The following is a 27,730-nucleotide window of genomic DNA, read 5'->3' as shown; positions in this document are numbered from 1 at the left end:
GGTGACTTCAAAAGGATTTAATATATCTAGTGTTTATGATTAGTGCCGTTTAATCTAGAGCTCTTGAATAAGAAGTTTCACAAAATATGCAAATTTTCTTTTTCTTTAATGAGGTCCCTCTGGAATTAGCATATCATTTCTGCGTTACAGAAAAGGAATGGATCAAGCCAGCAGAGAAACTAAACAGTTTGCAAATGAAATAATCTTTGCTTTAATACTGTACCAATCACATTGAAATATATATATTCATTCTGGTTAGAAAATACCATTGCTTGAATGTTTATGAACCAGAAAATGTGTTCTATCACCAAAGGAAAGATTGCATTATATTGCTGAAATGTTGCATCAAAACAAAAAAGATCAATACAGAATGTGAGAAAAGCTGAAACTGAAAATTCCCACCTGTAAAGCCTACAGAGGAAAGGAACGATTTGTTCAGAAACAGAATGTTTGCACTGAGGCATTCATACAATCTATGAAAGAACTGCATGGATTTCACCAAATTAAAAGATTACAGCACCAAGATAAAAGCATGTCCTACAATTATACATTAAAATCCTATTGCTTACAAAAATGGCACCCATATAGCTAATTACCTGACACTTGACATCCAGGATCTACCTGATGAAGTCTAAAAATGCACAAATTTGAAATCAATCTGATAAAAGAATCTACAGAGACAGCGTATTAAATATGGTTGAAGTTTTACATATTTATCTTTTTACTTCAAATTGTCATATTCACTGTCAAATTGTAGTGAAAACTATTGAAGGAATTTATCCAGGCTTGTTGACTAAGGCCTGAAACACACGGGCAAAATGGCTTGACTTCAGGCTACGTTGGAGGCATGGCGTTTTGATGATGCACACTCTGAACATGGCCTGAAGCTGCACCGAGGCCACGCCAACAAAAAAGAACTGAGCCAAGAAGGAACAGATAGAATCCGCTTCTTCCGGCAGCCTGCTTTAGGACCGCTGCAGCAGCCTGGGCACATGCAGGCCATGAAGGGGAGAAAAGGGCCTGGGCTGATGGGCTCCAACAAATATGGCCCTTGTTGTCCTTAACATATTTTGCCTTATGAAGCACCTATGTCTTTCTGCATTCCTAGAGGATTTTCCTGTGAGTTGACTCATGCTCTCAACCCCCACTTTCCCAATTTGGTTTCAGCCGATGCTAATTATTTTCACCCTTATCATTCCATGGGGGATAGATCGGTCCATAGGGATTATCCATAATAGCTCAATGGAATCTATAAATGTTCAGGGGCAGGTTATGTCTGAAAAACCATTGCTGAAGGGGATAAGCAATTGCTTAAGGCCTTTGGTCTATGAAGCCATTATTGTAAAACTGCATGCTGGATAACATGGATTCTTGGTCAGATAGAGCTTTCTTTTTAGATTCTAGCACACAGCCTACATAGCCACAGCTCTTTTTTACCACAAAAATGATATCAATTCTGTTACCCTTTCAAAACTACCATTATTCTGTTTCTTGTATCTGATGAAGTGACCTATAGACTTAAGTCAGTTTTCAGACATATAGCTGTACCAAGTCTGTTTCAGTGTAAAAAAAGAAAGGAAGAGAAGAAAAAGTGTCTTGGGGCACTATGAAGACTATACTCAAATAAAATGGTTATTTTGGGGGTCCACTTCATCAGTTGAAGAAGGGAGGGTTATAGCTCACTTCATTAGATGCAAGAAATAGAGTGGGCTATAGGCCACAAAACTGTGTGTGTGCGCGCACACACACACATGCGTACACACATGTGCATGCATATCTTCAAGCTGCCTTTTGACCTATGGTGACCCGATGGACAAAGATCCTTGTAATGAAAAGCACTACATGACTCCTTTTTTTCCTTTGCCCTAAGTGAAAATGGTTTAACCACTTGAGGGCAGCAATGCAGAGCTCATCTACATATTAACCAATTCCATAAAACGTCTTCTAAAAAGATTACTTTAACTATCCTGGCTTCACACATACAGTCTGCCCTCCATATCTACAGATTTGACCATCCACATTTACATAAAAATATGTAAATTCTGAAAAGCAAACCTACATTTCACAATTTTATATACAAGACACCATTTTATAATGCCATTGTATTTAATAGGACTTGAGCATCCACAGATTTTGCCATCCATGGGGATCCTGGAACCAAATCACAGTGGATACCAAAGGCCCACTGTGTATGTCTTCATATAATTAAAACAATGTGGCTTGTGGTGCAATTCACCATCACTTCACCATATTAGATTAATCTACTTCTTTTGTCTTTGCCCATCAGATCGTCAAAGTACCAAACTCAACTAGAATGTCAGTGCCATTAAGTACACCAAGCTTATTCCTATGCATATGCATATAGGATCACGGCTTTAAATTATTGTTCAAAAATTGCTCAAAAAGTTAGTAATTTAATTGCTTGAAATTCTAATTACAGAGCTCTTTAAATGCTTGGATCATCAGAAACGGCAGTGGAAAAATTCTGGCCATTTCAAACTGACTCCTATATAGAAAATAAAGCTGGAATTCTATATACTACCTATGTGAGAGAAGGTATTATTAAACAATGAGTTATGTTGGGGTAATTAAGGGTTGCACATTTCAATATCAGAAACTAGGGGGTCATTCAGACTACTTTTTACCCCGGATCAGAACCCGGATTAACCACAGGAAGTTCATATTCGCCCTGAATCTCCCACAAGTGAATCCGAGGCTTGCACACCCATTGAGAGGCAAATGCCCCTTAGCGCGAGTCTTTTGAAAGCGGAGTAAAAGCTGTATCTTTTTTAAAAAACCAGGTCCGTCGAATATGAACTTGTTGCCGATCATTATCGGGTCAAGTTCAGGGGGGATTTAGTTCAGAGGGAGGGCAGAGGGCAGAACATTCCTCCACTTCATCGGAGAAGGAGGAGGAGGAAAAGGAAGGAGCCGGGGGAAAGAAGGGTGCCATGGAGGGCAGCATTGGAAGGAGGCGAAGGAGAAGGAGAAGGAAGGAGCCGGAGGAAGGATGGAAAGAGCAATTGGGGACAACTGAGCAAGAGGAGGAGAAGGAAGGAGCCAGAGGAAGGATGGAAAGGGCAGTTGGAGGTAATGGAGTAAGAGGAGGAGGAGGAAGGAGCCAGAGGAAGGATGGAAAGGGCGATTGGGGGTAACGGAGCAAGAGGAGGAGGAGGGAGACTTGAAAGGGTGCCAAGGGAAATCAGGGTAACGGAGCAGGAGGAGGAGGAGAAGTAGAAGGGAAGAGCCTTGGAGAAAGGGTGCCAAGAGACGGAGGAGGAGAAGGAGGAGGAAGATGAAAGAACTGGGGGAAAGAAGGGGGTCATGAAGAACAATCGGGGTAACGGAGCAGAAGGAGGAGAAGAAAGGAGCAGGACGAAGGGTCAAGTTCAGGGGAAGGAATTAGGCTGGAGGGAGGGCACAGAATGGAACAAGATTCCCTCTCGCACCAAGCAGCTTTCTCTCTCTCTTTTTATTCTTTATTTTTGACAGACTATGTGCATGCTTTTTGCTACAGGTAGATACATATATAGATAGAATGCGAGTCTGTTTGTGCTACTTTCCCTTTCATTTCCTTGCTCCCAGAACGGCACTTTGCAATAGGCTTTTTTTTCTAAATTATTTTTTACACTGCTCCCTCGGGTTACGAAATTAATTCGTTCCGCGGCCGCTTTCGTAACCCGAAAAGCCTTCGTAAGCCGAAATGCCATAGGCGCTAATGGGGAAAAGCCGCGATTCCGTGTGAAATAGCGCCGAAAAGCACCAAAAATTTTTTCGTAACCCGAAAAAACATTCGTAACCCGGAACAATTATTTCCTATGGGATTTTTTCGTATCCCGGAAATTTCGTAACCTGGGTATTTCGTATCCCGAGGTACCACTGTATATGTGAATGCTATAATGCAAATGTTACAAATGTTTCTCTTTCAATTTGGCAAATTGATACAGAATGCTTTTGCTGCTGTATGTGTCGGTAAGGAATTCTGGGGTGGCTGAGGGAAAGCAAAGGATGCAGAGATGCCATTTGGGGTGAGGAATTTATTGTTGTTGTTGTTGTTGTATGTGTATGAGGCATTCTGGGGTCGCAAGGAGGGAGGATGCAGAGATTGCATTAGATTGCATTTTGGGGTTGAAAAAGGAGGTCACCCCTCTGTGAGTGTTCAACCACAGATCCCATATCCATGTGTTAAGAGGGGCAACTGTACTTTAAAACCTTGTTTATATAATTATACCCAAGGCTGTAACTCAGGGCTTTTATCCAGAAAATCAACAGGCCTTCTTTATACAAATACAGTACATCAGTGTTGCTGCTCATAATTAAATAAAAGGAGTATGCATAGCATACTGACCTGTAAGTCTTTCCAAGACATCAAATCCATGCTTCAGTGCAATAATATCAAGAAAAGAAATTGTACCATCCTCAAACCTATATGAATCAAGAAAAGGGAGAAATAATAGTGCAATTAATTTTTTATGCTGTTGTTCATATGTAAGATAAACATGACTGAAAATTATTTAGCAGGAATTACCAACATTTGTTACTAATAATAAATTAACACTGGCCTAGTTTCAACAATAGAATAGTTTCTAAAAGCAACTAGAATTCCTGAGGTTCCAACATACAGCCCTTCCTCCCAAATATAATGTCACAATAAACTAGGGAGTACTGTACATAGCCAAAAATGGGAATTTTTCATCTAAAAGCTATGGAATATAGTTCTCCCTCCACATTCGTGGCGATTCATGGTTTTGATTATTTGTGAGGTCAAGGCCTCCACCACCACCCCAGACCCTTTCCCTGCCCAATGACTCCCTGGGCAGCCCGGTCTTTGGGGAGTTGAGGCTCTTCCTGCCTTTCCCTGCCAGATTGCTCCCTGGGGAAGGCAGCGATCTGGCTGGGAAAGGGGCAAAGATCCAGTTAAAGGGACAGGAGTTAGGGGGGAAAACAGTGTGTGCGCCTGTTCCCCTGACCAACCCTCCCTTTAGCTGGTTTCTGAGTGTGTGTGTGTGGGGGGGGGTATTCATGGTTTCTCCACATTTGCAGGGATCTTGTTGCCCTAACCCCTGCAAATGTAGAGGGAGAGCTGCACTCCTAAAGAAGAAATGGAACTTACAACAGGAATATTGGGCAGGATCCACACTTAGTCAAAAAAGCAGACCCATTGATTCCCTTATTCTTCATCAAGATGGTGAAATTAACTGAAGGCTTCTTTATACAAAGAACAACAAAGATGATGCACATTAAATCTCAAATGTAAGGGGGAAATGTTCAGCCCTAGCATTCTTCATATCTTACTTTACAGAGAGGATTCATTTTCTTTCCAAGAGCATTTAGTTCTGTGAGCCTCTACCAGATACAAGTTTCCCACCTCTCATATGAGGGAGAAACTAGTCCAGAGTGGAAAACTAAGGAAAAGCCAGTAGTGACAACACCTGAGTATGATCCAATTTCTGACCTCTTTTTACTGACGCCTAGTCTAAGTATACCTTCTTTTCAGAGCCCGTATAACCATGTTTGCCATGTTTGCTACCTGCATGCTCCATCTCACCTGGTGGACTGATGGCCTCAGACTGCTTCCTGCCAGGACCAGGAAGTACCCAGCCAGGAACACCTGTTCCCCTTTGAAAGGGGATAATGGTTGGGTGCCTGCTACAGTGAGCCCACCATTGACAGGGTCGAACCAAAGGGGGGGGGGTTGCCCCTTTGGGGGAGCTGCTTTAGGGGGAGCAAAAGCCAGTCCAGCTTTGGAGGGTATATTTTAATATATTTTAATGTAATTAATTTACCTGTAATCTGATGTTAACTGTAATTTGATTAATTTAACTGTATTTAGTTAAGGAAAGGGTATGAATTTTTAGTTGTGTATGTGTTATGTAATTGTTTATGTAATTATTTATGCATTTTTGTAAACTGCTTTGATCTGTTGGAAAGGCGATATATAAATAAAATTTATTATTATTATTATTTGTTTTATAGAAAGCTATAGAATGTGGGGAAAGGAGGCAATGAAGCTTTTGGGTTATCCTTGGGGTTCCGGTGTTTCACCCAGGGGAACCTGAGGAGGAGGTCTGGAGAGGGATCACCCCCTCAACTGCTAACATACTCAGTTGCTCCCCTCTTTTGCAGCTCTCAAGAAGACAACAATAGAGTAGAATTAAATAAAGTGGCCCATTTTACAATCCAGTGTTTTGTCTCTGGTCCCATTATTTCCCATCTTGACCAGCAAAAGACTTGGAACAATTACAGTGGTGAAATAAAGTGCAAAAGCAGGGGTACAGCAGAATATTAAGAAAACAAAAATAATGACCATACATGATCTACACAACTTAAAAGTAGACAAGAAAGACATCAAAATAGTTTAAAGTTTTATTAAGACTGTAGTCAAGAAATCAGAAGAAGACTAGGGCCTGTTACAGACTGCCAAAATAAAGCTGCTTCGAGTCTCTTTGGAGGTATGCTGTTTAAATGATGCATGCATCCTAAGAATCTGGAAGCTGCACCAAAGCTGCACTCCAGTGCTTAGGAATGGAGTGTGGCTTTGGCGCGACCTCCGGACTCTTAGGACCCATGCATCATTTAAATAGCATACCTCCAAAGAGATCCGAAGCAGCTTTATTTTGGCAGTCTGTAACAGGCCTAAGATTTGGTAGGGAAGCCATGAAGGAACAAAATAAGATCCTCAAGTGCAAAGATATATCCCTAAAGTCAAAGACAGACTCATCCACATTAGACTATTTCCAGTTTCTTATGTAAACTGTAAATCTGTAAACTGAATAAAGATGCTGAAGGAGAATTCTATAGATACCACGGACTGCCAAAAAGTCAAATAAATGGTTCTGACAACAAAATCATGCCTGAACTCTCTCTAAAAGCCAAAATGACTAAACTAAGGCTATTGTCCTTCCTCCCTTCCTGAACTTTGAAAAGTCACTTGGAAAAATAGGAAACAGTAGGAAAAAAGGAAGACCACATCAAAGATGAATTGACACAACTAAGAAAGCTCTGAGACCCAAAACAGAGGGCCAAATAGACCAGCTTTCCTCTGCTTTGGGGGGCATGGTGTTTATACGATGGATGCTCCCAACATGGCTGGAAGCCACTCTAAGGCCACCTAAGGCAGCCTGAAGCCACCAGCAAAAGAAGAGAAAAAAGCCGTTCCTTGCTGGCAGCTCCTTCAGGACCATGGTGAAGGCCTGCTTCAGTCCTGGGCTGTCCAGTAGCTACGATCCCAGGACGATCAGGGACTAACTGCAGCTGGAGCAGCCACAGGTCACTCCAAGCCCCCAGTCTGCTTCACCCCTGAGTATACAAGACCTGATCAAAGCTGTTGATGGTTCTCTCATTCATAGAGCCACAATAAAAGTCAAAGCTGATTTGATGGCAAAGAACAACAAAACTACATTATATAGTCAAACAAAGCCTTATAATATATCTGGTGCAAATTTAGGATTTTTAGCATTTTCTCAAAATAATTTTTAGTTTAGTCACCTCACCTCTCATTTACTTCAGGGATCCTATTTACAGTTACATCATTATTATTTTTTAAACTACGTCTTACTTCTTTCAAAATGAATTTCATATAGTGAATACACAAAACCAAGGCTTGTGTTATTCAGGCAATGGCTTGGTTCACGCATCAGTTCAGGCATACTCATGATTTTTTATGATGCACAAATTTAGCAAACTAGCATTGCTTCCAAACAATACTTTACAAGTCTCCATCAAATCATGACTTGGGAGTAATTACTGGTTACAGCTAACTAAATACTTGATTCTAATATTATGGCAAAATGCTGTTAGATAAACCAGGAAGATGGAATAGAAGAGCACAGTCTTTGTTCTCTAAATTTTAAACTATGACTAAACTATAATGCAGAGGAATCAATTCACAATATTTAAACTGACCCACTCACTATGACTGGAAACCTATGTAACCAGGGAATTAAAGAAAAACATGTCTGTGGTTTTACCTTTCAGCCATGGATTGTCTTGGTGAATAGAAATCCTCTTCTGCCAAATAGGCAGCTGCGGTTCCTCCTCCAAAATAGGTTTTTTTCAAGCAAGAAGCAACTTCATTCTTTACTATTAGGGCACCTAAACCAGTGGGGAACCCAAATATCTTATAGAATGATACTGGTACAAAGTCTGCTTGATGAACACTTAAGTCTAACGGAGCAGTGCTAACATAAGATGCTGCATCCAAGAGTACAAACCATTTCCCCTGAACCTTAACGGGGCACAGTTCCCCAGATTTTATCTTTTGTATCCAGGCAAGGGGATATTTAGTGCCTGAGAAATTACTCTGAGCAGGAAAACAGAAGAGGTGAGGTGTTCTAGTGCTCTTCTCCTCTGCTACCATGTCATTTGTCCCTGACAACATTTCCTTTGGTTTCACTGGAATGAACAAGACATTCATTGCAGTAGTAATTCCTCTCATGCCCACCACAGACGTGTGGCTATCAGTGAGGTAGCAAAACCGGCTGCCGGGATCCTGTAAGGTTTCAGGCATCCAAGGAAAAGCCTCTGCAACCAGCTTGAGTGCAGTTGTGCTGCCTGAAGTGAAAATAACAGTGTAGTCTTCCACAGTTGTATTGAAGTGCTGTAATATCCTGCAAAAGAATGAGGGAAACATAGCAACTTTTAAGAGGTATTTGAAAAGTACAAAAATACTTTTCTTGGCTGATGTGTCTGATTCTAGCATCTAAACCAAAATTTATGCAGACAAGATATGTGGCTAGATTCTGTTTTCCATTACTGAAGTTCAAAGGTATGCATCATATTGTTTATGAAGTTGAAATTTTTAAAATATATTTTAATTAAACACATGAACAAAATAATTAATCCTGGGAATTATTTGCTGTTGTTTGTGTTTATATGGAGGGAAAATGTTAACGCACCCATAGATGAGAGATCCACTGTCTCAGCTGAATGAACACTGCCTAACTATTACTGAAGAGTGGGTTACAACTGCATAAAAGTAGATAATTAATTAGATGAACTAAAAGAAATTCCTAAGCAAGCATGAGTAACTGAGTCATCAAAGCTTCAGATATGCTTTTAAGTGGATGCACTGAACACAGTGAAGTGCTCTTGTTTCATTCATTTGTACAGTCTCCATTTAGTGACCTTTGAAAAGGACAAATCAATACTGAAAAGGTACCATATCAGATGTTTCTTACTGTGCATTAAAGGTCATAGGAGACTGTTATGTGTGTTAGCAGTTTCAACACTGTTGTTTTGAGGAAGACATTGCTAACAACTGGAGGTAAAAAATCAGGACATTTCAATAAAATCTGAATAATCTCAGCATCACCAATGAGTGCTAAATAAATAAAGCACTGATACAATACACATTTCCCGTACATTATCAATAAATTCTGTTTCTGTGACGAAATATGCTTCCTTGGAAAATTCTATTCAAATCAATGGAATTTATTTACTTCCAAGAGAGAGAAAGAAAATATTTGAGATTGGGACAGGATTGTTCCTAACTGGAGCCAAGTGGTATACTATAAAAAAAGAAGTAAGGGGTGAAACAGATCGTCCCTGAGAAAACCCCACTCTGGGACCCCAATCTGCCTTTTTGCCAGCCCAAAAAGAAGTGGGAATTGCCACTCATTTTTGTGTTGGCAAAAAGCCAGCTTTTCTACCCTGCTGCAGTCAAAAGCTGGTTTTCAAGCACTCCGGTTAAACGCCATGCCGCCGGAGTGGCCAAAAGCTGGCCCATGTGTGGGCAGCCAGGCTGGCATCTATAGCTTTTTGTGGGGGTTTTTTTTGGCTATGTGTCCATGTTCTAGAAGAGTTTATAATTGATGTTTCACCAGCATCTGTGGCTGGCATCTTCAGAGAATGCTGGCATGGAAGAGAGCATATAATATAATATAATATAATATATATACTTTCATGGCTGGCATCCGTGTCTGGAATAAACTCTTCTAGAACATGACCACATAGCCTGAAAAACCCACAAAAAACTATGGATGCCAGCCAAGAAAGCCTTCGACTTCACATTGGAAATCTATACAGGGAGAAACAATTCAAAGACACCTGGAGACTGGAAAAACTCTAGACCAGGAAAGCACATCTATTCTGCTTACTAACTTTCCTCCTATCACCCCTCTCTACCCAGGGTCACACAGTATATATAAACTATCTTGCATGCCAGTATTCTCTGAAGATGCCAGCCACAGATGCTAGCTAAATGTCAGGAATAAACTCTTCTAGAACATGGCCACATAGCCCAAAAAACCCACAAAAAACTTTGGGAGACCCTTCACATGTCAGCAAGAACTATACAAGACTTTGATTTCTTTCAGCTAAAGATATATTGAGACTTGTCATTTCTAGAAATGATGAACAGATCAAGTGCAATATAGTTAAAACAAGAGATTTATGAAATAAACTGAAATGTCCAAATATAAACATGAAGCACAACAGACATGATAAAAATGAAGTTTGTTGTACCTGTATCGAACATGTTCAATGGTGTCATATGTCAGTTTGCTACTGATGTTCTTGCTGTGAGGGTTACCTAGGAAGTAAAAAGGCCTCAGTGCTTTATAAAAAAATAGATATAATCTTTGAAACAAAGCACTGTCCCCTAAAATAGTTTAACTGAACATAGCATTCATTTTACACCTTACTGCAGTGCTGTGAAAGTCTTAGCAGTTTATCAAAGAAATCCTTTAACTAGCCATGAATTAAAGTGAAGCTCCCACAAAATACATATAGTGGAGTCTCCTCCCACTGCTACTCCTCTCACCACCATGAAGTATTATTTTTCATATCTTGCTGCCGAAGGCATTCTCTCTGGCTTTTCATTTTAATGAGACCAGCAGGCCAATTCAAATAGGATCTTTTCTTTCTCTGGCTGGAGACACCAAGAATTGATCCTCAGGTCTTCTGCTTTCAAAGCATCTGCTCTGCCACTGAGCTGTCTGTTGTTCCCTAGTTGATGCTGTGTTACAGTACCTCAATAAATTATTTCTTTACAATAACTTTCCAAAGGGAAGGTAGTTCTCTTAAAGGATGCCAATATGAGAAGGCAGGGATCTTTCCATAAGCCATCCCTAACATAGGTTTGTAATCTTTTTTGTTAGGGAAGGAAAATAAGGTACTAATGTAAGGGTGGCAACTTTTGTTCTTCCAGGGATTGTAAGACTGTAACCACCATCCTCCCCTGCAACACAGGCAGGCTGGGAGTGATGGAAGTTGCAGCTCAATAAAATCTGGAGTGTCATTAATTAACCGTTCCTTCTCTAATAACTTTGTGCACCTCTACTTGTTAGGCTGCCTGACTATTCTTAACTCAAATGCAGCCAACCTGATTTTGCACATGACTTCCTCATGTTTCCCATTCTAGATGTGGATTAAGATCCATGTGGTATTTATTTTATTTTACTTTAATGATCTCAAGACCTTATGACAGCATGCAGGGCCATCTAAGCTGTTCATGGTCATTTTGCCTTAATTTGTCTTAGCTGATTTGCAAAAAAATGGACCATTTTTGTCAGCCAAGCTATAGCTCATTTACACAAGTTCATCATTTGAGAGTTGCAGTAGCAAGTCATAACTTGTTTGATCTGTAATGACACAACAGATATTTGTATCATCGCAAACACAGCATTTTAAAAGGAGGTGGTAGAAATGGATTCCATGGAAACATCAGCTTTAAGTGGCCACATCACACATGTGCATGTTTAGATCAGCCTTTAATAGTAGTGATTGGTAACTGACCATTCATGTATTTAATTTGGCCCAATCAGGTGTTCGGATTTCTCCCGAGTGACAAAATAACATTTTTACTCAATTACATTTCCGTGTACAAGGTGAAATAAGAAAGCAGCACTTCATCATAATTTTCCATTTTCAAAAAACAGATTAAAATTAAGCTACAAAATTTTGAAGCAAGAGATTGTACCACCAAACAATGGGCTAGGGGTGTAATTTTGAACATTTCTCACTGCAAAAACACCTAGGGCTTGTTCCCACTATGAAATACAGCGAATTGCCGATCAGTGTAAATGACCCTCGTTCCCATTTGAAACCGGTCCCTGTCGCAATGTGATCGAATCCTGTCGTGATGAAGCGAGGTAAAGACAAAAAACTGTTTGTCCAGAGAGTAGTTTCAAAGTGGTTCTTTCCAGAAGAATCGATTCTGAAGCGAGTACAGTAAGTGGAAACGACATATCAGAATCGATTCATTCTGGAGGGGAGGGACTATTGGCAGAGGGGTGTTTACCATTCCTTCTCAGTTTTTAGCAGATTCACCAGTTCCTCCCGTCTCAGCACTGTCTTTGAACTTTTTAAAAAAAAATAAATTGATAGACTATTCGATTGATTGATATATGTGTGTGTATACACACACACACACACACACACACACACCTTGGGCAAGGGTGGCAGGGGTCTGGGAACCACACAGATTGCCTGACCCCAGGTGCCTGGGTCAGATCTCTGGGGGTCTCACTCCCCCTGCCACTCTTGGATCACCTAATTCCAGGGTGGCAGGGCCCTGCGTCGGATCCCTAGGGGGTCTCCTCCCCCCTGCCACCCTTGGATTGCCTGATCCCAGGTGGCAGGGGCATGGGGGAACCCCTAGGGTCTCCCTCCCCCCTGCCACCCTGGATCAGCTGATCACAAGGTGGCAGGTGGGAGGGAGACCCCCTGCCACCCTTGGACTTCCTGATCCCAAGGTGGCAGGGGCCTGGGAGGAACTCCCGGGGGCCTGCCTCCCCCTTGCCACCCTTGGATCCCTGATCCCAGGGTGGCAAGGGCTTGGGAGGGTCCTCCAGGAGTCTCCCTCCCCCCCGCCACCCTTGGATCAGGAGGGACCTGCTTATGTCACTAATGATGCAAAGATGATTAACATGCATTTTGAAGCGGTGCAAACTAGTGGAGATGACAATCGCACCAAAAAAAGTGACTACAAGGGGATAATGAAAAGATCTGCTTTCATAGTGGGAACAAGGGACCTTTTGGAATTTATTAACCAACATGGAGCAAATGCGAATCACAATCCAATTTCAATGTAAGTGGGAATGTGCCCCTAGTGAATAATAATACATCTGTCCCTCCACATTTGTGTCTTTGACTTTTGCAGATTTGATTATTCACGGATTTTATTAATATGTTCCCTCTAAGAATATCTACATCCTCCATCGCAACTCTATGGTCAACTTTAACCAAAAGTCACACTGAAAGACCTAGAAATTCCTAGAGAGAACACTCCACTAGGCATGTGAGGCTCTAGCTCAATTCTGTGCTCAATGATTGGAAGATGTTGACCACGAAGTTGCACTGGAAAACCTAGAGATTCCAAGAGAGGTGTTCTCTTAGGTAAAAACATAGTACTTTTGTTATCTGTGGTTTTTCCACATTCATGGGTGTGCTGTGCCCCTAACCCCAACTAATGTAGAGGGACAAGTATACATTGTTAAACCAGCAGATCTGAAAAAACAAATGGTTCAGTCCAGCCTGCTTCCTCCTATTTTCTCTGTGCAGATACCTTTTATTTAATGTAGAAGAGTGTTCCACATAATGGGATTCTCTTTTTCTACCTTGGGAATCTATCCACCCATTCCTCTGTATGGGTCAATCAATTCTCAGTCAGAACTCTTCCCTTAGTAGCTGATACACACAACTTCTGTTCCTTTGCTAATACACTGGAATACATTGCATTCATAAAAGGAATAATTCTGTTATACTCTCTTCTGCATGTTCTAAAAGATAAGGCTAGCTTAAAATGTGCAGCTAACAGGACAGCGAGTTGGTGGGCCAAGACGGTCTTGGTTCCTCAGTACCTACTCAATGCTAAATTTGGCATCTGTGTGTGTGTGTTTAAATAAATTCAAGTACTAGAGCATTTTTAACTTTTGTCATTGCAATATGAGGTGGAGAAATGATCTAGACTTCTTGATCTCTGCTTACCATAAACATTTTCACTAAGGTCATCAGTGAAGGCTTTCAGCAAACTCTGTGGAAAGACAGCAGTGCCTGCATGGTCAAGATAAGTAATTCCTGCAATAGAAAAAATGAAAATGTATTACATACTGAATTACTAGGGTTGTCACACTCTAGTTCCACAAATCTGGTAGCCTAGTTTTCATTTTGTATAGATTGTTTTCTAATTATGCAAATCACATGGTAGCTTGATAAAGAGCAAAGTAACCCCTCCACTGATTTCCCACTCCACATCATGAGTCTGGCTAGAAACACTGAAAGGCAGAAGTGGCTCATTTCTCAAAAAACAATTGCACACAATGATTCCTGTATGCATATTTTATCTGCATTTGACTATTGACATTATTTTTAATAGAAGCTGGAAATCAGACTAGTTCATGGTGAAAACTGGCACTGTGTGGTCTAGCTAAAATCTGGGTCCAAACCCAGCAAACCAAGCAAAACACATTCAAGCTTTAAGGAATTTCAGAGAACAGAGTGCAAAGCATGTAATGTAAACCAAGGGTCCTCAAGGTGGTGATCTATGGACTGGTGTCAGACTGCAAGCCATTGTCTGCCTGTCCACCGTGAGTTTCCAAGAAAGAAAGAAGCAGTTGTAGCCAATGGGCAAAAATATGATATCAGATCCTGACACATTAGAAAAACAATACCAGTCACCACATCAGATAACCAAGACAAATGTAAATAATATAAAAACAAAGTTAAAAAGCAGGACTACCCTGGATGTCATGCAATGTATTTAGAAATAGCTAGATTCTCAGACTAACAGATTTTTTTTTAGTTGCTGTAAGTCCCAAGTGACTAACCTCTGTATTCTTGGGCCCCACTCTGATTTCAAGACTGAAAGCCAAAACATTTAATAATGTTAGTCCTATCTATCAGTGATATCTGATCCCAGATATTTTGAGCACATTCACACAGGCATGACATGACAAATGTCTACCTTTACACATCAAGTACATTTTACGTACAAAAATCCAAACAGATGATATAATGCTGCAGAGGTGTAGCATTTCTCTCTTTCTTAAACATATTTTTTCTTTTCCTGGTGAATTAAACTACCAAAATATTTTACAGTACCTGCCTAGATATCATGTTCCAAAAACAATGTTTAGAGATAACTACTTTAGGAGCCCTGGTGGCACAGTGGTTAAATACCGGCACTGTAACAACTCACACGTTCGATCATGCAGGGCTCCAAAGTCCACTCAGCCTTTTGTAGGTTGGTAAAATGAATACACAGCTTATTGGGGGCAATTGGCTTACACATTGTAAACTGAATTAGGGAATGCTAATTCACTGATAAACGGTATAGAAATGTACTTGCTATTGCTATTAATCACATTACTGCATGGATGTGTGTGACCTGCAGCCCTCCTTTGTTGTTAGACTGCAATTATCTTCTTTTGTCATCTTTATGCACCTTTGGATATTCTAGATAGAGCTGGAGAGATTTATAGTCTGACAACATCTGTAGGGGCACAGATTGTCCATTAGGGTTTGTCAACTCCTAATGTGAGCTAGGGGCTCATGTTTCCACAGTAGAGGATTCATGTTTAATTTGGTGGCAACAGAACATTTATTATTTATATCACTGAGTAGTTTTATTTCTAGCAATGTGCACTGAGTTTGGCCAAATACTGAATCTAATTGAGCCATTGCAGGGAGTTCTATCTGCTATCAGAAAGAAAGTGGGATTCCCTCTGAAATGACCTGTCTGTATTACTACTGTTTTTTAGTCATGACAGAATGAAGCCTTGTTGCTATGAAGTATTCACCAGTATCCTAGGCCCCTTGGACAGTTTCCCAGTTGCTTTTATAAGTCAGCAAAAGCAATGGTCTAGAACCACACATGGTAGGTTTCATCTCTCCATGCATCCTGTCTGCATACTTGGACTTCACAAACTGTAACTTATCAGTTACAAGCTGGACAAGCAAGAAATCAATTTTACATCCTCTGGACCTGTACTATGTCACTAAAATAATCACAACAGGGTATCAATTTGCTTTGGAGAATGGATTCAGCTTGTAGACACCAGTTAACCATCCAATTTTCTTCCCTGTCAGCCAAAATTAAATAGGCCTTTTACCACTGCTCTGCCAGCTGACTATGCAGATCAAATAAGAGTGGAGAAGAATGGTTTCTTCATACCATCAAATGGTTTTATGCCAATCTTTGAATAGAGTTCTGAATTTTCTACCAATGGAGAGGATCTCCACCTCTACAGCTGATCGACTTCACAGAAAAAGAGTGAAGGCTGTGGAACATCAATCAAGCAGGCAGCAACACTTGGCAGAAGTAGGCAGAGAAGTAAATAGAGAGGCAGTGTGTTGCTCTTCAGATGCTTCTCACTCCTTGAATCAGGGCAGCAAGCAGAAAGTACCAGTCAGTTTAAGCCTGTTAAAGTTTCACTAATGAATAGATATAGTACTGATAGTGAAATGACAACTAATTTGAGGAGCGGATACTTTTCAACTGATGATATTCAATGACGCAGCACATGGAAGCAAGAGGTTATGAGAGGATGCATTACTAGCAGCCCAGAAATCCCCCTGATAATCTCCCTAATCCCTATGAAGGCGTTTAGTGAAGCCTTATACAGGCTGACAATGGAAACCTCTATCTCATGTTTCCATACATCCTTCAACTCATATTTCCATAGTTGCCTACCTAAGCCGCTTCAGGAGGAAAAAAAGACCAAGAACTGGTTCTGCCAGAGGATTAAGCATTCATTTTTCCTGCCCTTCAAACTAGCTACTGGGATTCTTCTGTCTCTATCCAATATCACATGGTGCTTGCTCTTAAATTGCTTCACCAGGCTGTTACTTCTTTAATGCCCTGGCAATTTACCCTTGCTTATTTGTTCACTACTGTGAACAAAGATAGTAATCCTGGGATCTGCCCCTACCTCACAGAGGTCTTAGACACCACTCTAAATTTTCTGTGGTAACTCAGGGCTGAAGCAGACAGACCAAAGGCCACTCTTGCCCCGATTGTCTGGGGACCACAGCCACCACATGGCGCACTCTCAAAGCAGGCTGCTGCCATGATCCCTAACTGGCCACCAGCAGGAGCAGTTTTTGCCTCTCCTTTTGCCAACAGCTACAGGCTGCCTTTGGCAGTCTCCTCACAACTTCCGGCTGCGTTGGGGGCATGCATCATCTAGCCACACACCCCAAAGTGGCCAGAAGCTGCCTTATTTGACCCATCTGTTTCTGGCCTCAGACTGCCTGCCTGCCTGCCACTTCAGGGCAATGTTGTTTGTTGTATTTTACCTGCCTCAAATACAGCTCTCTTGATAGTGGAAGCAATCTTGCTCCCACTGCCAACATCTTCTTATGCCTTGACAAAGCTTTCTCTCACTACAGCCAAACTGCCTCCCTTTATCATTTTTACTGGAGGTGAACACCAGCCTGTCTTCCTCTGCTCTAGAAGCAACATGTAGATTTGCCTTGCTGTTGCAGAGGTGCTGCATTTCCACTGCAGAAATGTTGCAGTTTGACATTCTATAGCTCCATCCTATGGAATCTTGTCATTTGTCATTTGTTGTGGCATCAAAGTTCTCTGACAGAGAAGGCTAAATACCTCACAAAACCACAAATCCATAGTATTAAAACATGGCTATTAAAGCAGTGTCAAACTGCATTATTTCTACCATGTAAATGCACCCTTTATCTATGGGGTGATTCAAACATCTGTTTTGTTTTGTTGTTTTTAGCATAGTCACACTATGGAACTACATCTCTGAGAGCTCAGTAGTTAACATGTGTCAGCTCTTGAACAAACATGGAGTCGATAATGCTAATGTATTCAAAATGTGTTCAAGGCATGCGGAGTTTAATCCCGGGTCTATTCACATCACACTATCCACACTGCCGATGATGCAAATCGTTTAAAAAAACAACTCAGAAAAAGCCTGTTATTGATTATCCCAGGTTAAGTGATTTTTTTTGGCAGCCCCCCCCTCAAAAAAAATTCTTTAATCAGGTACATTTGGGATGCATGTGAACAATGGAGGGGTCATTCCCACTGGCCTATAACACGGATCTGGATGTGATTCATGGGTGCATCGTTCCCATTTGAGCATGAATCTGACCTGCATTGCTCCAGTATCGTTCCCACTGAGATTTGAATCAGATTCGATTTATCTAGGAAAACCCAAATTATAGGTCGATAAATTGGTTTAAAAAAACAGTGGTTTTAAAGCGAGTTTTCCTGTGCCTCCTGAGTCTGATTCGGGGCAAATGAATGGGAACAAAAGGGTGTCTGATTCGGGAACCTGGAGATGGGAGGAGCAGCGCTCAGGGGGCTGAACTGGGGGTGTCACCCTCTTTGTTCTCTCACCAGCACCATTTTCTTCCATTCGCATAGCCTTTATCCCGGTGGATTGCAACCTCCCCTCTGCTCCACATTCATAGACCAATGTGTGAGGAGACTCATTGAACACCATTTTTAACAATTATTTTTTCTTTTTTCACCTCTGCCTGAGCACCTGAGCAGCAGATGGGCTTTGCAGTACATGCCTGCTTGATCGCCCCCCAGACAGCCCAGGGAGCAATGGGGGAGGCAAAGGGATTTGGGGGAATGGAGGCTCCTTCTCTCTTTCCCAGAGGAACTATGGGAAGACACAGGAGAGCCTGGATGCCCAGGGATCTGAGGAGGGGATCGAGCCTTCTCTTCTCTCTTCCCCAAAGAGTCTCTCCCCAATGAAGCCCACTGCCTTCTGCCCCCTGATCTGATTTGGTACACACACACACACACACACACATATATATATATATATATACACACACATATGTTTATATACTCACACATACACATATGCACATATATATATATATATACACATACATACACACACACACAAACATATAGGTATATACACACATACATATTTGTGTGTGTGTGTGCACGCACGTATATATACACATATGAATGTATATGTGTGTGTGTGTGTATTTCTAAAGTAAATTATAAAGTAACAACTTTTTTAATTTTTGGAAAAAAAAACCTCATCTGTAGTGCAAAACCAACTGTAGAAATAATACAGTTTGAGACCCCTTAACCTGCCCTGGCTCAGTACTAAGGAATTATGGGAACTGTTGTGTTTGTGAGACATTTATCCTCCTCTGCCAGAGAGTGCTGGTGCCATAATAAACTACCATTCCCAGGATGCCCTAGCACTGAGTTATGGCAGTTAATATGGGGAGACACAGAAGAGCCTCGGATGGGGAGACACAACAGAAGAGTCTTCAATGCAGCCGATTTTCATTGGCTGCCCCCCCAAAAAACACCAAGACTTGTGATGTCTGCAGTCTACGTGCTTGATTGACAGATTGCAGACACAAATGGGAACGGGGATCAAATTAATCCGCTTTAAAATACAGCAATTTAAAATAAATGGGAACGAAAACAGGGCCTAAATGAATCGAGGTAATTTGCCCCTTTTCGTAATAGAAACGATGGAAAAAATCGAATTAGTCTCGGAACATAATCCGAATCTGAATCGCGCCAATATAATCTGTTTTATCTGCCAAGAGGGAATGGCACCGGAGATTCAACTCAGATTCATCCTGGATTATTTTCACCATTGGAATAACCCTTTAATTAATCTTAAAATTGCTACAAGATCCCTTTACATACTGATCCAGACTATCATGGCTATCTCTTTCAATTCTACCATTATGTAATGGTAATGATGACAGTAGCAATAATAAATAATGGCAGCACAATTACAGAAAGCAGCACTGCTTCGAATGTATTGAATTCTTTGGACTGATGGTCCAAAACTATAGTTAGAAATGACTGGTAGACTCTGAGACTGATATAATAATAGATATTGTTAACACTGTAAATGATAAACAAGAATTTTCTTATACCTCTCCTCTAAGAACTTGTCCTCCAGTGTCTGAAGGTGGATGGCTGCAAAAGCCTTGTATTGGAGAGGCGTAGGAGATTATTGCACAACAATTGTGCAATAGCTCTTGGTTAATGCTTCTTCTTCTTATTATTATTCATAAACTTTATTTATTTATAAAGACTTATAAACATGAGATAGATGCAGGATTTAAAAACAGATTTTACTGCACTGCCCCATAGGCAGGCAGTATGCAATCTGCATTTCTCCAGACTTCTCATGCAGTTTTTCAAATTCCATGTTTGAAAAACTGTATGAGAAGACCAGAGAAGCATAGATTGCATACAGATGACATACTGCCTTACTATGGGGAAGTGCAGTAAAATACATCTTGACTTTTAAATTGCGTGTGTATCCCGTGGACGAATTGCTGTACGATAATCTGTGAAGAAAGCTCAGGCAAATATTTGTCTTCAGCCTGTTATGTTTTTAGTACAGAAAGCTTTAGATAATCTAGAAATGTCAATTACTTCAGTATCTAACCTAATGTAATATTCCTGAAGTCACCTGTTAATAATTAATACTTTTCTGACTAAACTGCAGACTAAAAGCAAATTCCTCAAGATCAAGTCACAGCTATTTTATCCAAGCATATATGGAGTTCAATCTCAACTACTTTGCTGCACATTTGTTAACCAACTTAGTTAAAAAAAAATTCTTTTTTTAACAGACCAATCTAGCACATCGGATAAACTACACTACTGGCTTAAAGTGCACTTCTTCTCCAATATAGGCAGTTGGGGTAAGTGGCAGTAGACCCAGAAGCAGCCACATAAATTTATTCTGTGTTGTCTATTTTGACCCCACAAATTATTTAATAAATCATTTGCAACAATAACTCAACCAGATTTCCAATTAACTCTGGCATGGGGGAGGCAAAAGTGAATGCATATACTTTTGAGGTTCTAATTTAACAGCTGACTATTCCAAGAGCCATTTTCAGGAGGGGGGGACACTATCTTTAAATCAATCAATGCCTGTTTCAACTGATGTCCATCCAAGAGAATCAATTGAGAGAAAGCTGATATTACAAAGGCAAAACAAACAAACAAAAAACCATGGAAGAACATTTCAATCTTCCTGGGCACAAAATCATTGCTTCCAAGACCCTCAGGAACAGGATTGGAGATGTCTCACCCACAGGGTCGCCATGGGTTGAGATTGACTCAAGGATGGATAACAACAAGGAATACTATATATATTAGTATACAGGCTCTTATTATGTCTGCAAATGTAATAAAACATTATCAGAAGTCTCTTACTTCTAAGTAACAAACCTTTAGGTAAGCTAAATGGATTGCATTGACACCTCAAGGCTAAGAAGACAGCTGCTTGACAAACCTGTATAGTCTTACACAACCCTTTGAAGGTTTACAGCCAGTGTCACAATTTGCATCTTTCTGCATCCCATTACACTCTGATCACACCTCTACATTTATGTAACTATGCTTAAACACCTCCTGCTTCTGTATGGCACTTCACCAATGAATCTGAAAAAATGGATTGAATTTCATGAAAGCCTAAGCTAAAATCAATCATATAATCTTAAAGCCCTAATAGGTTTCCTTTCCTCCTCCTTTTATTCAAAGGTTAAGTGTAGGTAGCACACGATGAAATTATTTCAGACATGGTCTAAGCATCTGGCCTTCTGGCCGCTTTCTCCCTATTTATCAGAATGAGGGGAGCCCTCTGGATGCTGGTGGATTGCAATTCCCATCAGCCTTGGCAACATAGCCAGTGATGGGTATTGCAAACCAACAATATCTAGAGGGCTGCCCCTTGTCCACCACTGCCTTATCACCTCATAGAGAAAGAGTCCTCATAGCCATAACCTGATCCCTGGTGACCATTCCTTCAGGATTCTCCTGATCTCCTCTCCCTGCCAGAGCAAGAAAGGGCATTCCTTCAAGTGGTCTTACTATCAGCAGCCTGTTCTTCTCCCAAGCCTTCTGGAGGAAAGTAAACCTTTAAAGGCACCAGATCTAAGTTGAGCAGGTAGGTAGAAACAGGCTGCTAATCTTTCTCCCCACAATGCAGCTCTGAATGAACAGGTGTTGCTATACTAAAATACAAGCATTTTGCAATGGCAGCTTGAAATCAAATCTGTTTCAGACCTACAAGTACAGACTCATTGATTTATTACTTGCACAAAATAGCAATGTACATAATCATTATCTTTACCATGTGTAAAGGCATTACATATATTGATTAGACGTTGAGTACAAAGTGCACCAGAATGCATTATTTTTAAAAGAACCTTTATAGATAATTGCTACCTTGAAATGTTAATTCTTGTTTTCAAGCATGTCTACTAAATTAGGGGCATCAAGCTTTACAGTGATGACACTTTTGAGAACTGTCAATTCAGAACAGACCTGAAGCACATGAACAGCATTCGCTTTGATACATAATACTGCTTTCTTTGAAAGTAAAGGAGTGTGAAAACGACCCTTTGAGGCATGAAACCAAAAGAAAAAAGGTTCCTACATTATCAGCTTCTATTGCTTACAAATAGCCATTGTGCTAATAATTTGGCACTGGGAATGTGGTAGTAACAATGTGATCTATGAAGTCTACAAATGTGCCAAATTTCGACTGATCCAATAAAAAAAATTACCATAGATACAGCAAATCAAAAACAAGCGACACATTTGCATTGTTATGGGAAAGGCATACTATATTGTTCTGAGAAGGAACTATTTCTGACAAATGTATTCAGGCTTCTTAAGAACGGATAAAGATCTGGCGAAGTTTGGAGTAGCAGTTCAAACATTTTAAGGGCTTCCTTCCCCATTCAAGCTTGTAAAATGGGGCTGGGTGTGGGGAGACAGCAAGACAGCTATTTTGGAAGCCAAGGGGTGACATTTATCCACATAAAAATGAAAATGCCATACTCTGCATGTCTGCTCAGATGTAAGCGTTAAATCAAAGGGCTTACTGCAAGGCCTTTAGACACAGACACATTGCAGCCTAAAGCAAATTAACCCAGTACATGCCCACAAATCAGGTGGTGCGGGTAAAGGAAGACACAGCAAAATACAAAACCAGTTTTAGAGCTACATCAACAACCCATTGACATGTTTTAAAAAAACAGTGAAGGGTTAGGGACACGCTGGTAAGTAAAATACAGTCCTATGTGCAAAAATGGAACAGAAGATTCATCTTTTTTTAAATGAAAGAAACAGGACTAAAATTAAAGAGTTGGCAGCTCTCAGGATATTCCACATGACTTGATGTCCTAGGATATCAAACAAAAATCAGGGGCAAATAGGAACAAACAAACATATTTTGAAAATTAACATTAGCTGACATGAATTAGGAAACCAATGAGGGAAGGGTGCAGAACTAAATCAAAAGTGTTGATAAACCACCACTTCTGAAATATAGAAAGTTTTACAAATCTGGTTTAGGTTCGGACCAACATGTTTACAACCTTTCAGCTTTTTAAGGTCAACTATTTCCGGGAAGAGAAAGACTTCTGTCTGAAGAGGTTTTACAAATCTTCTCTTTCAGGGATTGCCAAGAATAGCTGATTATAGATGGTCGATGTAATGACATAAAAGCACATTTGTTGTTAACTGCTGTCAAGCGGACGTTATGGCAACCCTATGAATGAGAGACCTCCAAGTCACCCTGTCATTAATAGCTCTGTTCAGGTCTTACAGATTCAGGGCAATGGTTTCTTTGATTGAGTCTATCCATCCGGAATGTGGTCTTCCTCTTTTCCTATGCCCTTCTATTTTGCTACACATTATGGTCTTTTCTAGTGGGTCATATCTTCTCATGATATGGCCATAGTACAACAGTTTAATCATCTTGGCTTCTAGGGAGAGTTCAGGCTTGATTTGCTCTAGGACCCATTTATTTGTCTTTTTAGCAGTCTATGGTATCTGCAGAACTCACCTCCAGCATGGCATCTCAAATGAGTTGATTTTCTTCCTATCAGTTTTATTCATTGCTCAGCTTTCTCAGCCATACATAGAAGTGGTAAATACATTAGCATGGGCAATGCTAACTTTATTATTCAATTATATATTTTTACACTTCAGGGCCTCCAGTATTTATTTCCTTCATAGCTGGCCTTCCAAGTCCTACTCTTCTGATTTCTTGACTGCAGCGTCCATTCTGAAACATGATTGAACCAAGATATAGGAAATCTAGAACTATCTTGATGCCTTCATCATTTACTTTATAAAATTATGTAAATCATCTGTAGCCATTATTTTTGTTTTCTTAATGTTCTGTTGTAAACCTCCTTTAACACCTCTTCCCTTGAATTTCTTCAGTAATCATTCCAAGTCTTTAATATTTTCTACTAGTTGCATGGTGTCATCTGCATATCTTAAATTATTTCTGTACCTTCTTCCTTCATCAGAGTCTAATCCTACTTTGTGTATGATATGTTTGGCATGTAAGTTAAACAGAAAAGGTGACAAATGCAACCTTGCCTGACCTCTTTGCATTTTGGAAACCATTCCATTTCTCTGTATTCTGTCCTGATAGCAACCTCTTGTCCTGACCACAAGTTATGCATCAGGACAATCAGTTGTTATGGCACATGTATGTCTTTAAGAATGATCCATAGTTTTTCACAATCTACACAATCAAAGGCTTTTCTATCATTTATATAGCACAGGCTAATTTGCTTTTGAAATGCTTTGGTACATGCCATTATCCAACATATGTTTGCAATATGATCCCTGGTGCCTCTTCCATTCCTGAACTCAGCTTGGATAGCTGGCATTGCTTGCTCTATATATGTTTAAAGTCTTTGTTGCAGAATTTTGAGCAACACTTTGCTGGCATGGGAAATTAATACAAACATCTTGTGGTTACTGCAATCCCCAGTGTTCCCTTGGAAATTGGGAAATATATTGAACATTTCCAATCTGTGGTCCATTGTTTTGTTTTCCATATTTTTGACAGATTTTGGTTAAAACTAGAGTTGATTCTGTCTCTGGGGATTGCAGCAGCTCTGGTATGTCAAATACTCTGAGTGCAGCTTCCACTTCACTTTTTAAAATTGAAGGTTCATCGGTATATGGTTCTTCTTGAACAAACCAGTCATCCTTTCATTTCTTCTATTTAGTTCTTCAGTGTATTGTTTCTATCTTTTTATTTCTTCTGTGTAATGTAACATGTTTCTCTGATAGTCATAGAGCATCCCCATTCTTGGTTTAAATTTCCCTTTGATTTCTCAGATTTTGTGGAAGATCTCTTGTTCTTCCCTTTTTGTTGTTGTCTTCAATTTCTCTGCATTGATTATTATAATACTTCTCCTTGTCACTGGACATAAGTCATTAAACAACTGTATTCAGGTTTCTGTCTCCATTTCTGTCATCTTTTATTTTTGCTTCTCATCTGTTCTTAACTGCTTGAAGAGTTTCCTCTGTCATCAATTGAGGTTTCTTTTTCTTTTTGGCTACAGATACTGTCTTTTTGCATTCCCTCCTAATAACTTCCCTGGCTTCAGTCCAATGTTCATTGGGTTCCCATTCAATTAAGCCTAACATTGCAAATCTGTTTTTCACATTATCTTTAAATTCTATGGAGATGTTCTTCTGGTTGTACTTAACACTGCTATTTTTATTTTGAAGAGACGAGACAAAGAGCATATAAGCACTCTTCCTCTCACTGAAGCTTCAGCCACACACACCATGAAACCCACTGGAACTGCTCTCACATTAAAACCACGTCCTGAATTTTAGCACTTTTTGGAGGAGAGGAAAAGCAGGTAAGTGTATAAGCAAGACAACTGGTTGCTTATACTGCACCCCTCTTTATCACATGGCCCACAGTGGTGTCTAGAGAGAGGTTGGGAACTGTATCCAGCTTGAGGGCTGAATTCCAATTTTGAAAAAGTTTTGGGACCATTTTGTAGAGGTCAGTGTGGCTCTAAGGCAAAGTAGCTTTTAGTTTTTCTACCCTAACACAGAAGAGTGTACTTTGTTGCTGCTACTGCTGTTGTTTGAAACAACTGAACACCCTCAAAACCCATTTCTCAACACTGGAGCATGAAGAATTCTAGGTAAAGCAATGTAACCCAAAGGAAGATATTTTTTTGAAATGTAAAAATGTGCCTAGTCTAAAGTAAGCCAAAGTAGCAAGACACTAGTTATGGAACCTAGAGGTAGTCCTTTATAAGGCAATAAGTTACCAGTTCCAGAAGCAAAGAACCAAAGGAACTGAGGGGATCAGCACACACCCCGTAATAGTTTCAACAGAATTTAAGCAATGAGGAGTAAATCTTCAGTCTGAAATGCAGAGATACATAACCAGAATACTCCCCTTCTTTCCTTTCAAAAATTAACAGCCAAAGGCAGTGAGCAACCAGAAATACATAGCAGCAGGTCAAGTTACTTTCAGAAGTCTGGTGGGAGGGGAGCATGTAGTGATCCAAATCCTCAACCAACTCCCATGCCCAGAATTCCCTAGCCATGAGCCACGGCCCTTTAAGCAGTGTCAAACCGGATTATTCTTCCAGTGTGGATAAGCTCTTGAACTGCCATGGCAGTTGGGTGGGGTGGGGTAGAAAAGAGATCCTGCCAGGGAGGGGGGCTTGGGAGAGATAGTTCTGACAGAGGTCAGCCTGGGTCTCCTTTTCACCCCACTCTGCCAGAACTCTCTCCCAAGCTCCTTTCCCTGGCAGGACCTCTTTCCTAGAAAAGCAAAGCATTGACCTTTCCCCATATCGAATCATAGACTCCTAGAGCTGGAAGAGACCACAAGGGCCATCCAGTCCAACTCCCTGCCATGCAGGAACTCACAATCAAAGCATCCCCAACAGATGGCTATCCAGCCTCTGCTTAAAGACTTCCAAGGAAGGAGACTCCACTACACTCCGAGGGAGTTTGTTCCACTGTCAAACAGCCCTTACTGTCAGGAAGTTTCTCCTAATGTTGAGGTGGAATCTCTTTTCCTGTAGATTGCATCCCTTGTTCCATATTCTAGTCTCTGGAGCAGCAGAAAACAAGCTTGCTCCCTCCTCAATATGACATCCCTTCAAGTATTGCTATCAAGGCAAGGGCTATCATATCACTCCTTGACCTTTTGTTTTCCAGGCTAAACCACAATTCAGAACTTTACATAACTTTATTCCTAGTTAGTCAGGAGGCTCCTCAGGCAGCCCAGAAAAGAAGATCAACAGCTGAGAGGAGGAAGGGTGCCCACATTCCCAGTCCAGCCCAATGTTTTGGTCCCCCCTTCCTCTCTCTCTCTCTCTCTCTCTCTCTCTCTGTCTCTCTTCCTTCACTAACTTCTTACCAGCCCCCTCCCCTTCAGCTCGAGTTGGGGGTTACCTCCCAGCCTGGCGCACTCCCTCTGCTGCAGCCCCTGAGGGCTCTCCTTGCCATAGCCAAAGGCAGCCCCTGGGGGGAGCCCCCTTTGAAAAGCCTGGAAAGAGAGCAGCTCCAGCCAAGGCTCCATAGGGCTCCCCTGGGAAAAACAGGCGAAGGGCAAACCAGCAGAGCAGGAAGGGTTATAATGGAGGAGGGCAAGGAGGAGGGACGGAGGCGGCTCCCCTGGCTCCTCCTGCCATGGCCCTGGGCCAAAGGGAGGGAGGCCCTGCCTTGGGTCTGTTTCAAGGCACTTGGTCCAGCAGCCAGCCTCACTCCTGCTATCTTTGGCGGGAACGTCCTGTGCTGGGAGGAAAGGAAAACGACCCTCTCTCAGCACTGGGAAAGTTGGAAGGAGCAACACTGGAGAGGCCAACCCAAAAACTTGGGAAGCTCTTTTCCCAAAGTAACTTCATAGAATCCTGTTGTGGTCCGCCTTGATTCCACTGGGAAAAGATGGAATATAAATAAAATTATTATTACTATTATTATTATTAGAGTTGGAAGGGACCCCAA

At 40.9% G+C, this 27,730-nt stretch overlaps 1 protein-coding gene across 1 annotated transcript in view; it reads right to left on the bottom strand.

Annotated features, from left to right (window-relative positions):
• The window catches only part of MOCOS (molybdenum cofactor sulfurase), an 84,899-nt gene extending 57,544 nt beyond the window's left edge, over window positions 1–27,355 (bottom strand). The window contains exons 1-5 of the mRNA XM_042475933.1: window positions 27,179–27,355; window positions 13,930–14,019; window positions 10,465–10,531; window positions 7,971–8,609; window positions 4,349–4,425 (exon numbers count right to left, since the gene is read on the bottom strand). Of these exons, the coding sequence (XP_042331867.1) occupies window positions 4,349–4,425; window positions 7,971–8,609; window positions 10,465–10,531; window positions 13,930–14,019; window positions 27,179–27,305 (1,000 nt within the window). The 5' untranslated portion in view covers window positions 27,306–27,355. The remainder of the gene's footprint in view (window positions 1–4,348; window positions 4,426–7,970; window positions 8,610–10,464; window positions 10,532–13,929; window positions 14,020–27,178) is intronic.
• Window positions 27,356–27,730: the final 375 nt, after the last annotated feature.

The sequence above is a fragment of the Sceloporus undulatus genome, chromosome 6 (genome assembly GCF_019175285.1).
Source record: "Sceloporus undulatus isolate JIND9_A2432 ecotype Alabama chromosome 6, SceUnd_v1.1, whole genome shotgun sequence".
NCBI classification, from domain to species: domain Eukaryota; kingdom Metazoa; phylum Chordata; class Lepidosauria; order Squamata; family Phrynosomatidae; genus Sceloporus; species Sceloporus undulatus.
Note: the sequence above shows the minus strand (reverse complement) of the source record. Positions and strands in the feature narration are given on the sequence as shown.